Source organism: Artemia sp. Qi Xiang Cuo, chromosome 2 (genome assembly GCF_049724085.1).
Source record: "Artemia sp. Qi Xiang Cuo chromosome 2, ASM4972408v1, whole genome shotgun sequence".
Taxonomy (NCBI): domain Eukaryota; kingdom Metazoa; phylum Arthropoda; class Branchiopoda; order Anostraca; family Artemiidae; genus Artemia; species Artemia sp. Qi Xiang Cuo.
In genome coordinates this window covers 44,044,134-44,059,471 of record NC_142795.1, presented here as the reverse complement: position 1 = coordinate 44,059,471, position 15,338 = coordinate 44,044,134, and the positions used below count along the sequence as shown (strand labels likewise).

The 15,338-nt window shown below is 37.7% G+C and overlaps 1 protein-coding gene across 10 annotated transcripts in view; it reads right to left on the bottom strand.

Annotated features, from left to right (window-relative positions):
- The window catches only part of LOC148955263 (CUGBP Elav-like family member 1), a 291,118-nt gene that overhangs the window by 110,442 nt on the left and 165,338 nt on the right, over positions 1-15,338 (bottom strand). For all 10 annotated transcript variants that reach the window (XR_016142940.1, XR_016142941.1, XR_016142939.1 and 7 more), the window contains one exon: positions 11,156-11,204. Coding sequence is in view for 7 of the 10 variants with exons in the window: in XM_089101246.1 (XP_088957372.1) it covers positions 11,156-11,204 (49 nt within the window). In the remaining 3 variants the exon portion in view is untranslated. The remainder of the gene's footprint in view (positions 1-11,155; positions 11,205-15,338) is intronic.

The following is a 15,338-nucleotide window of genomic DNA, read 5'->3' as shown; positions in this document are numbered from 1 at the left end:
GGTGCTGATCTCTGTTTCTTGGCCCTTCAGCCAGAAAGTGCAATGGGGGGCTGGGGGCCAGCCATCCTGTGGAGCTCGCTAATAACTCTCAATAAACAAACATACCCCGGCATCCCCAAATTTCTGCTCTCGGCGTACAATCAGACAACTAATAAATCCTACGGATATATCCTATTAGATCTTAATCACTAAATACAGCAGAGGATCTGAGCGTAGCCACATTTATTTTTGACAATGAAATTACAGTATATCTCCCCGTGAACAGTAAAAAGACCTATTAGTTCCTATCATGACACTGAAGAAACTACATGAAAATAGACATTCATTTTCAGTTCTAAGTACTTCAAAACCCCCACTTAGGAAAGCCATACTCAAACATGATGTTGACAATGATTTCATTAATCTACTATCTGAACTTTGTTCAAATTTGACCGAGGGTAATGTTCAACTGCCAGAAGTAGTTAAATAGCAGGCAAAGCAACATCGATCCATTGTAAGTACATTGGCCTCTAAAAAAAGGACAAAATTTTAAAAGAAAACGTCTTCTTCAGGCAGGCGGTAGCTTTTTCACTTTTCTACCGATAATTGCAGGACTTGTAAACAGTTTTCTCTAGATGGCAAAACCCTATAAATTGACTCCAATAGAACTCACTCTCTCACCCGTGGAGCACTTTGAGGACAATCTGAGTAAATTCATTGACAACGAGAATATTGAGGATGATTGAGGATTTTACTTCAAGATGCACTTCGCCGAGTGGACAAACATAAGCCCTATCGTGCGAAGACCAGTGGTATTGATCACAAAAAAGAACCATCTCCTCAGTATTCTGCTGCTGCTGGAACACAATTAAAGAAGGAGTATTTGTATTCATTTTTGTCGAGAAGTGTAAATATAATGCCCCAATAATATCATTATAAACTTAAACGACTCCTAACATATCTCATGGAAAGTGGTCAGGATCATATTCAAGTTGATAGGAGTGGGAAAGGGATTATAATTCAAGGCAAGAGCTATAATCTACTTGATTAAATCTATGATATGGTTACAAATCGTAAAGGACTATTATCATTTGACTCTCATCTATACAACTTTCTAAATACATTAAACTTCCCCAAAAGCCTTATTAGCAATAGGCAAATTCTAAAAAAATTCAATGAACATACACCATCGTCGTCAACACCATTAAAATATAACATGAAGAAGAAGAAGAAGATCTTTAATCAATTTTGGAAAATACTAGCACACCCAGTGGAAACTTGACAATAAGGAGGAGCAGCACATCACTGATAGCTAGACAAAAGCGAAGACGTATCAAATCAACGTCACCACCACCACCAACCACCAGTATACAAGAGGGTAGCGGACGTTACACTACACGTTTAAATTCAAAATGGTTGAAGTTCTGAAACGTGTTTATGAAAATATTGGTGAAGTGAGGAATGTAAGGTCCCTAAACACTCCATCCAAAGTTAATGGTGCTCATACTGAAAATTTAACTGACTATCTAAATAATAAATCAAGTTAAACTGAGAATAGAAATCGTAGACTTCGTGCAAATTAATATCGAAAAAATGAACCTTTTTCCCCATTGTAAATGATACAAACTGATCTCTTAACTCTAGATGAGATTCAAAGACGTCACAATACGCCGTACAAGTACATTCTACTTGCAATCAGTGTTTTCAGTCGTTATGCATATGCCATTCCATTGCGGTCGAAGAGAGGTGTTGAAGTTGCTCAGGCCGTTGAAAGTATTCTCGAACAGGATTCGTATAAAAAAAATTCCAAGAGATCGCGGTTGTGAATTTGTCAATACCCATTTTGAAAAAATACTAGCTAAATACAAAAAACTGTTCTATCATATTCATTGTCCTGTAGAGGCTACAGGGGCCAAACAAGTGATAAGAACTATTTGAGTTTTAATTTTAAGATATTGTACATTGAAAAATACACCGGTTTCTGTGCAGAATTTAGATAAAACCATATTGGTTTATAATCAACGACCTCATCGATCATTGTCCAATTCAACCCCAATGGAAGTTTATCATTCTGATCATGATACAATTGACACCTATCTTAAACAATATTCCGATGAAACGATTGTCAAGAAGAACAAATTTAATGTTGGTGATACTGTTCGAATTAGTAGAACAAGTAATGTTTTTGAAAAGGGGAATTACTGGTGGTCCACAGAAATTTTTAAAATGGCAAAAATCATATAAACTAAACCCATTACTTATTGTTTACACGAAAAAAAAGATGAAGAAATTCTCGGCGTCTTTTATGACTATGAACTACAAAAGGTTGAAAATAAAAGTGAAATCTATGAAATTTGAAAAATATTTAAGACTCGTACCCGGAGTGGCACGAAACAGTTACTTGTTCGGTGGCTAGGATATAACTCTGACTTTGAATCTTGGATCGGTTCTGAAGATATTGACAATGCCCAATGATTTCTATGTAACATTTATGTCCAACGTTTCCGATCCTCTCTACAATGACTTTAATAAAACAAGTGATTTTTGGACGAAACTCTCCCCCGCCATCAAATTCGATGACGGAAAGTATGAAGTGGCTCTTGTTGACTGTATTCTCAAAAATACCTTTGACATTCTGGGAAAAGATCGTGAATATGACATAAAAGTTATACCATTCGACTGGTCACTCTTTGTCGAGTATGAATGGGTTGAAGCACTTAAATCTAGCGAATATCCACATGTCAAATTGAAATATATTGAATATGATAATATGACAGATTTGTGTCGTACAAGCAATACAAAAATTTCATATCGTAGAAGTGTTCCATTCCATTTTAATTATTCAATGGAACACGATAGGATTTACATTACCTCACCTGTTGACACTGAAATGATTATTCTCAATGATAATCTGAGAGACATTCTTGGCTTTAAACAGAATATGATCAATGGGAAAAACGCTGGCACTGTTTACGGGATGGATAAAGTTATTTTTGCTGACTATCCACCTGGTTTCGCCTCGGACTCTTGCATATTTCTCTACGCATCTTTTTTGGAAACATCGAGAGTTGGTAATTCAAATGTCCCCCTCCTACGTGTTCTTGAACGAAAAACAACCCATAAACTTGTTCATCACTATAATATAAAGCATCTTCAGTATGTTCATGTAAACACTTCGTATTTGAAACTCTGTCAGTTAATACTAAGACCTGAATTGGGTGACCCTCTCGCAATATCAAAAGGCTTAGCAGTGATTACATGTTATTTTCGACCCATCGTCGACGTCACCACCATCCCCTAAAATGAACAATAGAAGAATTCCATTTGCTGTCCTGATATCGATTGCTATGTTGGTGCTCTGAGTCCACGTCAAATAGGCAATGGATTGGACTACTACAAGGGGCGTACTACAATGTCTGGTTATGGTCTTGGTAGCCGGTTTGCTAGGCTATTTCGTTCTGCACTACCCCTTGCCAGAAAATATCTTTCACCTGCTGCATCAAATTTTGCTGCCTCAACACTACAGGACTGGGGGTCGGGCAAGAATTTCAACGAGAGTGTTAACGAAAATATTAGATTTTCAGCAAGAACCGTTGGTGAACAATTAAAATCTCGGAAAAATGGGGAGGGATTGAAAAGGATGCGTGCGCATCATTCACTCATCAGTCTCTACCCAGGCGTGAAGCGAAGGACGTCAACAAGGACTTTGAGAAATAAAACAAGGAAGACCAATAAGAAGAAGAAAAAGAAAAAGATTGTTAGATCAAAGAAGGATTTCTTCTCTTAAGATGACTTATCTCCCTCACAAGGAATCACGTCCATCAATCAGTTCCTCATTGAGTCTGTTCAATGCTGAAAATGTTGATGTCAGTGTCAAGTATGGCTACTATGAACAATTTCATCCACAGCAACCCCTCTCGGAAAATATACACTTTCAAATATTTTCCAATGAAGACTATTCCATTGATTTGTCATAAAAATGTATTTATCTAAAAGTTGCGGTGAAGAAAAAGTCAGATAATACAACTCCAACTGCTACGGATAGTCTGTCCTATGAAAACTGTATTCTACACAACCTGTTCAAACAAATTAATGTATTTATTAATGGAACATTGGTGAGCACTAGCAATCATTAATCCAACTATGCAAGCTACATACAATTTATGATGATGACAACAAAGGCTTATAAGGAGTTGAGAGGACAGTCATTGGGTTATGAATATCGATCAGATGTTGATACTGACGGCGAGTTGACTACTACAGTGACCCAGGAGTATCATCTGGTTGGAAAATTAAATCATGAGATATTCAATATATCTCAATGGTTACCCCCCAATGTCAAGATTGACATAAAGTTGCAACTGGCCCCATCGAATTTCATTTTGAGAAAAACACTTCCTGCAGCACCCAAAGCAAATGTCATTATCACAACGTCAGTTCTTCACGTCCAAAAACAAAAGGTTATCAGCCCGGTTGCATTGGCAGTGAAAGGGCTAAGAGCCAATGGCGATAGCATTGAACTTCTTGTCCTCTGAACAATCACCAATCAATGTCACAGTACAACCGGCTCTCGTAGCTATACCGATTCATCATTTATCAAGGGAGAAATCCCATCAAAACGGACTTTAACCTTTGTGAAGAGTGGTAGCGCCATTAGATCCTGGGCTGCATAGCCCCATTATTTTAATTTTCGCGGTTTATCTAGCCTTGTGTGCAAAGTGAATGGTATTTCACTGTACACTCTATAATTTGACAAAAAATCCTATAGAACTCTGTATGAGTTGACCATACATTCCCTAGATCATGACTCCCAACTATTTGAAAATGGAATAACAGACTCAATGTTTTCACAAAAACCATGGCGTAATTGTTTTGGACCTGTCGGGGACCCAGAAAATGAGCATAGTACGAACAGGGAATTTACGCTTAGAGTGCTTTTGCCGATGCTTTGACTGAGAGTATAACGCTAATATCATTGAGTCAATTTGAAACCTATTGGGAAATCACACCCGACGGGAGTGCTCTACTAGACCTAGCACCATGAACACAACCCAAATAATCAACGTATTTAATATGGGTCCATATATGTCCCAGTACAAGTCCTATTGCATACCATCCGACTTCATTGAAAAAATTCCAAGTGTAAACAATACCTTACTCATTGTTAATAGCAGTCCATTGACCTTAAAGACTGCTGATTGGCTTTGCATATTTCAAACAGCAAAGAATATTGAAGTTTTTATGTTCTTGGTCCATCATATAAATAATATACTTCACACATCAGCAACTTTATTGAGAGCAGTTGGAAAACTATTATTCAACATCAAAGAAGTGTACAGCATTTAACGACTAAGACATGTGGGTTTCATGCTCTACTCTTTTTCATGTTCAGATGTCGTGGCTATACCTACAAACAGTTTCTCAACATTTGCGTTGACTTACTTCGATTGAACGACTTTCTAGTTGGAAATATACTTTCAAGCGTGTTTAATATTGATTTTAGTGCCCTACGAATAAAATGTTCTAAAAATGTATGTGAAATTTTTTATTAATAAATGAAGAAAGTGTATACATGACAAAAAAAACTTTTCAACTTGTTAGATTTCACCTTCTACTAGGTCTTCGTCGAGAATAGCTAATGTAGGTAGATTATCTGAATTCACGGTATACTTATCCTGATGTGCTGCAATGTCAGGGTCGCATTTTCTACAATAGAGTGTAACTTCACTCTTATCATATCTCTTTGTATAGTCAATGATACTATTCTTATTCATTTTGTACAATGTTTCCATTTGGCTCTTTGAAGCAATTTCACAAACAGTGTCCTCATGTGTTAAATCAAATTCTGTCACGGCAAAATAAAAATATCTGGGATTGCATTCATAGTAGCCATTGTCTTCATAACGATGACGTAGAAGCCAAATTTTTTTGTTGTTATAACATTTGAGTCATTGACCAGGTTCCTCCTTTTAGAGCAATCTAAAACCACGACGATACCAATCTCTTAGCAATAAACTATAATCACGTTTAGGATTCTTTCCAATGAAACCAGGATATTTATTCTCCCATTGATTACAATTATCATACTAGCTCTTAGAACGTATATGTCCCCTTGAATGAAAGTCACACACCCCTTCAAAGCAGAACTTACAACCTTTAATTTGTACCGCATATCCTCTAGACAATTTACACGGGTTGCATAATTTGCTCTTTTCATCATACTCATCAATCATTGTACAATTCTCACATGATGACCAGTAGCTCTGTGTTTACATGCTGAGTGAAAACACATAGAAAATTTTCTCATGTGTGTTGACACTCTCCTTACTATAAAGAAACAGACCTACTAACAACAATACTTTAAGTTGAATAGAGAAAGAGAGAGAGGAGTAAATCGTTCTTTAACTCCGTCTTTCTACTAAGAAAAAAGTCCTAAATTTTTAAACTAGTGTTTTTCCGCATGCACTATACAATCTCTAGTACAGTTTCAACACGTTTTTGATCACTTTGCTTGAAATGATTCATAATCTACCCAAAGTATAGGGCCGTGTGAGGGGGTACTCACTCTCTTTGAAAAGGTGTAGAGCATTAAGCAAATAGTATGGGAATTCCTATACGTCTTGTAGAAATGGAAGGCCATGTGAGAGGATACTCACTCTCTTTGAAAAGGTGTAGAGCATTAAGCAAATAGTATGGGAATTCCTATACGTCTTGTAGAAATGGAAGGCCATGTGAGAGGATACTCACTCTCTTTGAAAAGGTGTAGAGCATTAAGCAAATAGTATGGCCCTAGGGCATTAAGCAACTAGCATGGTAATTCCTATAGCAGCGGTAGAAATGTTTTCCTATAGCATCAGTGGTATTCCATAGATGCATTCTACTTGCCACGGCGAATCTATGACTCAGTTTTCCAATAGTTTGAGGTATATCTGAATAATTTCGCCTTTTTTGTTGTTGTCTTTGTACCCCTTTACTCATACCCTCAATTTTTTTTTTCAAGGAGCACTAAGCTGTTTAACGTTATTTCGCGTGTTTGTTTGAACCATATAGTGACCTAGTTAATAATTAATTAAATTATTTTTTTAATTTAAAGCTGAGACGGTATCCTATCAAGTTGGTATCCTGAGGGGGGAGGTGGGGAGGTATTAAATTTAAATGATAATATCTCGAATTTTTTTTAATGAAAGCAGGGATGCAATTTCTTTTTTAATTTAAAGCAGAGACGGCATCCTATCAAGGTGGTATCCAGAGGGGGGGAGGTTGGAAGCTATCATATTTAAATGATAATACCTCGAATTTTTTTTTGAAAGTAGGGATGCAAATAAGTTAATTATTTTTTTTTTACTTAAAGCAGAGACGGTATCCTATCAAGATGATGGTATCCAGAGGGGGGGGGCATAGGGAGTTATTACATTTAAGTGATAGTACCTTGATTTTTTTTTTTTTTACTGAAAGCAGGGATGGCAAAAAATTTTTTTTTTAATTAAAGTGGAGACGGTATTCTATCAACATGGTATCCAGAGGGGGGCGGTAGGGAGATATTATACTTAAATGATAGCATGTCAAATTTATTTATTTTTAAAGCAGGGATGCCAAAAAGTAAAAAGTTAATTATCTTTTTAATTTAAAGAAGAGAAGGGACCCTATCAAGGTGCTTGGTATCCAGGGGGGGCTAGGGAAGTATTATATTTAAATGATAATATCTTGATTTTTTTATTGAAAGCAAGGATGCCAAAAAGTTTATTTTTTTTTTATTTAAAGCAGAGACAGTATACTATCAAGATGGTATCCATGGGGGGGGCATAGGGAGTTATTATATTTAAGTGATAGTACCTTGATTTTTTTTTATTATTGAAAGCAGGGATGCCAAAAAGCTATTTTTTTCATTTAAAGTAGAGATGGTATCCTGTCAAGACGGTACCCAGAGGTGGGGGGCATAGGGAGTTATTATATTTAAGCGATAGTACTTTGATTTTTTTTTTTATTGAAAGCAGGGATGCCAAAAAGTTTTTTTTTTTTTAATTTAAATAATATACGGTATACTATAACTGTGGTTTCCAGAGGGGGGGGGTAGGGAATTATTATATTCAAATAATAATATCTTGAATTTTCTTATTGAAAGCAGCCTCAGTCCACACAAAGTGAATAAGTTGATTTTTATTCTTGACAAATATAGCCACATCCCGCAGTTAGAATAGACTTCCAAGTTTGACTGAAGGAATTTTTTTCGACCAGTTGACCCCTAGATTTTTTGTCCCTCTTCACTATTTTGAAATATACCTTTTTTTACACTTACTAATATTTGGACTTTCATTAGTATACCAGCTTACCAGTCACGCGTTGCCACAATCTTAAAAGATAGGAAATTCAATGAGAATACCCCTAAGGAAAATTTCTAAACGTTCACTGTCTTCGTTAAAAGTTTTTAACGTCATAATGTTTTCATTTTATTTTAATTATAATTGAGAAACATATTCGAATCATGCAAGATTACGTTGAACTGCTATTCATGCACTTCGAAAAGCTGTTCAATTGTCTGATATCGTCCATTATATAAATTCATTCAAGTTCGACCAAGCTAATTGGTTGAGACTGATACATTGATTGGAAATTAACTTCCATTTTCCTTCCGGTACTGAGGTGGGTCATCCACATTTCGTCATTGGGAACTGATGCTTGATTATTTTTTAAGGTGAAATTTTAAGTTATCCTATTCAAAATGATTGTGGAAAAAATTGGTAGGACAGGTTGATGTGTTTTACATATATTTCTGCTTGCAATTGTATGTTCTTTTGTGTATGGTAAATATAGTTTTATGTATGGTATATTTCGACAGTTGGATAATGTTTTGAAATATGAATCAGCAAATTTAAATTAAAGAAGGAAGAAGCCAAGCAAAAATACTCCGTACAACATCTTTGTCCAGCCCCTATGATAAATTAAAAATTACAAGATTTTCGTGAGTTATGCCTGGTGTATTTTTTTTTTAATCGTTATTAAAACCCGTTTTCAATACAATGAAGGCTTTTTAGGAATCTAAAACAGAAAAAAAAAGATTAGTATCAAAGTCACCCATTTCAACTGTTTTAAAGGTGACAAAGCAGATATTGGCAAAGGGCATTATGAAAAAATTAAGCTTCTAAGTTCAAACTTATATTCGAAGTTTGTACCCAGATAACTGACGAATTTTGTGATAAGGTATTTAAAGTTTTGTATGCAGTTACGCTGGATGAAAAAAACTACTTATTTTGATAATTATTTATGTTGAGAATACATAGCTAATAGATACTTCAACTACTCGTATTATGCAAGGGTTCTGAAACACCACAGCCATTTTGTTTCTACCAGATTTCTACTTCTTTTGATGAATAACAAAGAAGACTAGTTTCCAGCCAGCGACTTGTGAATTTTTGAACTCATGATTAGACTCGAATCTGTTGTAAATTTAAGCTGTGATTTGAGAAAGACTGATGAAAACATTAATGTTTGCGGTCAACATTGATCGCGCCGGCGGCACGCCGCCGACATCGTACCCGCGGCGCGGCGCGCTGTTTTTGGCCCCGCCGCCGCCGGTCTTCCCACATCGGCGCGGCGCCGGGGTCTAGTTGTGGCAATCATATAGGCATTAGCCTAGTTTTGTAGAAAGCAAATCGGTACTTGGGCACCATATGGGCCTTTACAAGGAAACCAGTCACGAAAAACCAGTTTTTGACGGGTTAATTCAAGACACATCTATAGAGTAATGGAATGCATAGCGTGGTTTTCATTGTGTATCCGATATTTAAACTGTTGTTTTTGGGGTCTAGGGGGGAAAGGTACCTAGGTTAGGTTAGGTTACATATTTAATATATGTTATACTTTACCCCCCCCCCACCCCCCTAATGTGCAAATATATATCCCAAATTTGTTTATAAACTATTATATATCCATTCTATTTTATTTCATTAGCATTAACCGAACCTGACTTTTTAGAAAGGCCCATATAATGCCCAAGTACCAGCAAATCAATTAGAATGATGATATTTTTCAGACTTAGGAATGCTGTAGATAAAATTATAAGAGAAGAGCAAAGTGGTTTTAGGAAGGGAAGATGATGCGTCGATCAAATTTTCTCCCTTAGATTAACAGTTGAGAAGTATCCGAGGCATCAGACTCCTTTAGTTCTCAGTTTAATATATTATTAATAAGCATTTGATTCAGGTGATAGAAGAGTTTTAGTGAAGATACTATCCGTGTATGATATACCAGATAAATAAATTAAAGTGATTAGGGCTATGTATGAGAAAAACATGGCTGCGGTTAAGGTAGTAAATGAGGTTAGTAACTAGTTTCATATTGAATCAGGAGTTAATCAAGGTTGCGTTCTATTCTCATTTAAAATAGTCATTTGATGGACTTTGTCCTACGGAACATGGCAAAGGAAGTTAAAATGAACATGGCAATCTAGAGGCAAGAATAGACATGGAAATTAATGTTAAGAAGACTAAGACTCTTAGACAAGGCGAAATGTGAAGGCGAATAAATGGAGACGGAAAGGTGATGTTGGGTAACAAGAAAACTGATCAAGTGGATAGCTTCACTTAGCTGCGTAGTATCATTAAGTAGAATAGCCAAGGCCCAGTGTTTTTTCACAACTGAAAAAAAGTGTGGAAGAATAGGAAGATAAGCCCGTGAGCCAAGATTAGAATTTGGGAAGCTACAACGATGACAGTGGTCAAGCATGGTGCTGCGGAAGGCGGAGGATTTGTTAGATGCTTTCCAGAGGAATAGTCTACGGATCGTTTGAGCATTCGTTTGACAAATCGTATTTAAAACAGTAAGCCGTATAAAAAATGATGTTATATCCTGCTTTCTGATGGAGCTATAATGAGAGACAGGATGAGATGGCTAGAGCAAGTTTTCCCGGACAAAGGACGACAGACAGCCAAAGATTATCTTTTTCGGCCGTCCATCTAGAGTCAAACGAAAAGGAGATCGTCCCCGAATAGGGTGGGATGAGGTGGTAAGAAAGGATTTAAATGAAATTGAAACTTCTTGGGAGGGTGTAAAGAGGGGATGGATATATTGAGATGAACGAGGAGCGTGAGCAGCTGTGTTGGCCTCACGCGGCATGGCGCTGCATCGAGTTGTTATTAGCATTAGAACTAGCCTATTTCTGATAAGATAAATAGCTCACCGTTCCTATTTTCACTGTCTGCCGGTTTCATTTGAATGGGGTGGTGCATCTGAAAAGACAGAGAAAACGAGGTTATTTAGTAAAATAGTTTAAGAAACTCGATGGTGAATAAAAACATGAAAAAAAAATCAAAGCGTATAATGTTATTCTTATATAACCTCTTCGTCGGAAGAAACATGAGCTGCCAAGAAACGTACTTGAAATCATAAACGAAACTTTCTAGAGCGTAAAGCAATGCAAGCAAGAAAAAGAGGAGACTCCAGAGCCATGTAAAGAATCACAAACGAAATCGTAGGAAATTGACCGATAAATAGAGACAGGCCAGTTACAGTTAGATCATCAGAGAAGCTGGTAATGAACAGATTGTAGTCAATGAAGCACGAGCATATCATTTCAAACACATACTGAATAGATTACCTCCAGAGGAGCCCCCTGACGTTGAATAAGACCCTATCTTCCCCTAAATATTTATCACCATTGATCCACCTTCACCATTAATATCCAAGAAGCAGCAAAGAAACTGAAAAACAGATAATCAGTTATATCAAAGACCGCATGTCTGCTGAGATTTCCATATTCTCATGCATCTCCCTTTGAACGTCACTCTTCATAATTATTTGAAAAAAACTACGTTTTCTAAAGAGTTAAAGAGGCTGAGTTACAAGGTCGAACCTTAAAACGTACAGGGATTAGGGGCACAGTGGGGCTGCCGCCCCCAAACCCCCCGCTTTCACAGCCTTTAAATAAAAAAAAGGGTTTTAAACTGAAAGTAAAGAGTGACATTAAAACTTAAAACGAACAGAAATTATTCCGTATATGAAGGGGACTGTGCCCTCCTCAATGCCTCACTCTTTGCGCTAAAGTTTTTATTGTTTAAAAAAAAGAGTTGTGAGAAAGTCAAACTTTAGCTTAAAGAGCGAGGCGTTGAGGAGGGCACAGCCCCTCATATTTCATATACGGAATAATTTCTGTTCGTTTTAAGATTTAATGTCGCTCCTTACTTTCAGTTTAAAACACTTTTTTTTTTAAAGGCTGCGAAAGCGGTGGGTTTGGGGGGCGGCAGCCCCCCAACTGTGCCTCCTAATCCCTGTACGTTTTAAGGTTCGACCTTGTAACTCAGCCTCTTTAACTCTTTAGAAAACGTAGTTTTTTTCAAATAATTTCTGCACGTTTTTGTACAGTTTATTACTTATTATTGCTTGACTAACTGTTAGCTGATTTGACAGCTTGCGAGCTCTTATAGGAAAACGAGCCCGCGTTTTCGCGGGCTCTTATAGGAAAACGATAAGAGCCCGCTTATAGCGGGTTCTTATAGGAAAACGAGGTTTTTCGTAAATGTAAATTCGGGGGATAATTTTTTCGGTCTGAAAATATCAAAAGGCCCTAACAGGCCGAATTCTGCTTCGAATGAGTCCTCATTCACCCAGATCAGTTGCCAACTGTGGCCTGTAGGCGTGGCTAAGAAGAAAATTTTTTTTTGAACTTTAAGTGGCTATATTTGGTTTTTGGAAAACAGGGAAGGAGTGATGGGATTGAGCTGAAATTTCGAGCATAAGCTCCCAGGCCCTAGGAAAGCTTAACTTCTAAATTTCAACCCAATCGGACAATGTTAAAGGGGGGCTGTGGTCGGAGGGTCGAAACTTCCGGCCCACTTTTACCCATGAAGATAAAGTCGGAGGGGGAAGAAATTGTGCACGTTTCTTAGTTTGAGCTTGGGCTACAAAATGCAATTACCGCTGTCTCTCTGCGACCGCTAGGACCGGAAATCGCTTAACATTGTGGTGGGTCGCCTCTTTATAGAGGCACAAGTGTGCCTCCTTGATTAAACTTGGGCCTTGGCTCAAAAATTAGAAATAGATTTTTCCTGGCCGGGCCTAAATTTTAATAGAATACAGTCTCTAATCTAGGAATACATAATAGTAAAAAGAATTTGAAATATATTCGTGAGGTAAATAGCATGTATCAGCAATGAATCAGCTTTGTGTTTTAATCAATTCATTTTTATAATTGGCAGTTTTTCCAAAACCTTTTTTTGCTTGCAAATGGAACTGGGAATGGGAGTATTCAAGAGGGGGATTTTAAACACCAGTTTAAGGTTTTTGATCATAGAGATTTCAGTGGTAGACTATATTTGGTTTCAAGCCTTCCAATCCAGAAATGACCTTAAAATCATATTTTGGTTCCCTCGGGCATTTCATGACGATTTTGTCATGACGAAATTATAAAAAAAAAGTCCGTAAATGTGAGTATTAGCTTTCAAACGACGTTAAAAGCTCTGTAAGATGTTCTAGAGCCTTATTAATGCTGGAGGAATAAAACAGAAAATAAGGAGACTTATCAACGTTTCCAGCTCTTTCTGAAAATTCCCATAAATTTGTTTCCGCAATAAACTTTCACCATTAAGATTAATCTAAATAATAGTTACAATTCTTGGATCAGCAATTTTTCTTACAAGACAGGATTTTTTTTTTAACGTATGTTTAAGCTTTTGGATTAGGCTGGGGTTTCTCTTTACTAGGTTACAGCTATTACAGCAAACATGAGATTCGAGTGTATCATGGGCATGAAAAGCTTTGATAATTTCATAGACAGAAGATAAAGAAAGATATACAAGATAGAAGGACAAATTGTTGGTTTATAGAGAGGAGTGAATAGTTTGGCACTCAAGCAGCATAAAAATATAGAAAAACGCTTACGTAAGGATTAACGGTACTTTTCTGTTAAACGGAACGCACTAAATAAGTGAATTTAGGTTAATCTTAATGAAATATACCAAAACATGATGAAAATATAATACTTTAGAAACAACATTATGGAAACTACGACAAAGAATTGTGGAAAGCAGGCCGCAGAAGGCATCCTAAATACCTAAAACCTAACCGCTAACCACCTCTATTTATCAAACATTTAATAAAAACACACATATATCGTCGTTTTCTCACTGAAGATAAGCAAATCATAACCGATCCAGGAAGGGAAACCAATTTCTGTTAGATATTAGTAGAGGAGGGGGTGCTACTCGTGACAGCACACCAAATATGGGCATAGAATACTGACAGCACACCATATATGGGCATAGCCTCCCTAGGGAGAATGATTACGTAATGGGGTCAATGACCTCCTTTTCCAAGGTCGATTTATTTGATTTTTTTATGCATAATAGCTCCGGGGCGAAGGTTGCACATGCATATTGAGTTCTAACGGAAACAATGTTATTGATCTAGGACTCGAGGGGAAAGTGAATTTCAGAGAAATTGATTGCGTAATCGTTCGTGAATGTCATTGTGTCCAGAAATAGTATCACCTGTGCTGTCGACCTCAATTCACCTATCGTGAATCAATAATTCCCCTTAGAAACAACAAATTAATTTTCCCCTTCTTGACAGATCAATCAATCAATGACATCATCTGTCAGACTTTAAAAATTTCCGCCTAGAAACATTTCTCCAGGAATAGATCCATATCATTAATGTCTTTGCCTCGGGAACAATTCTACTGGTCGAGACTCCAAAGGATATTAATAACCAAAGGCCGCGGAAACAACTAGCAGGAAACATCTTAGCGATGAATTGTTTTAGCGCGCGAGAAGGTTTCCATATTAATTTCTGAAATGTACAGTTGGCACAGAGATGCCAATAACATAAGGAACACGCTGAATTTCGCGTTTAGGGATTATTGGAAGGCGAAACCGTTTTAGACAGGAAGTGCATGGAACTATTTCCGGCGTAAACAGATAGAGACATTTTAAAAGAGAAGATTTTTGAAGAGATTCTAGAGAGGAGGTCTTGAGTGTGCTCGTTAGCATACACAAGGTTTCATTTGAGACAGTGTTGTCGCGGGATCTATCAACCCAACCCCAAAGGGTCTCAATCCTCCTACCCCAACCCGAAGGAAGCCCCCGGTCCTCAAGAGGCCCCCAAGCTCCCAAAGGGCCACCGCCGCCCCCAAAGGCCCACCCCAGACCCTCAACGGCCATCCCCGGGCCCCCCAAAGGCCCATCGAGTTCCCAAAAGACCAACGGGGTCCCCAAAGGCCCTCCACCGGCCCCCAACTGCCCCTCCGACCCCCAGGCCCTCCCCCGGACCCCACAGGCCCTCCCCGGCCCCCAGAGGACCACCGGGCTCCCCAAGGCCTCCACCGGTCCCCAAGTGCCCCCCAGGCACCCAAAGGCCCTCCCTGTGCC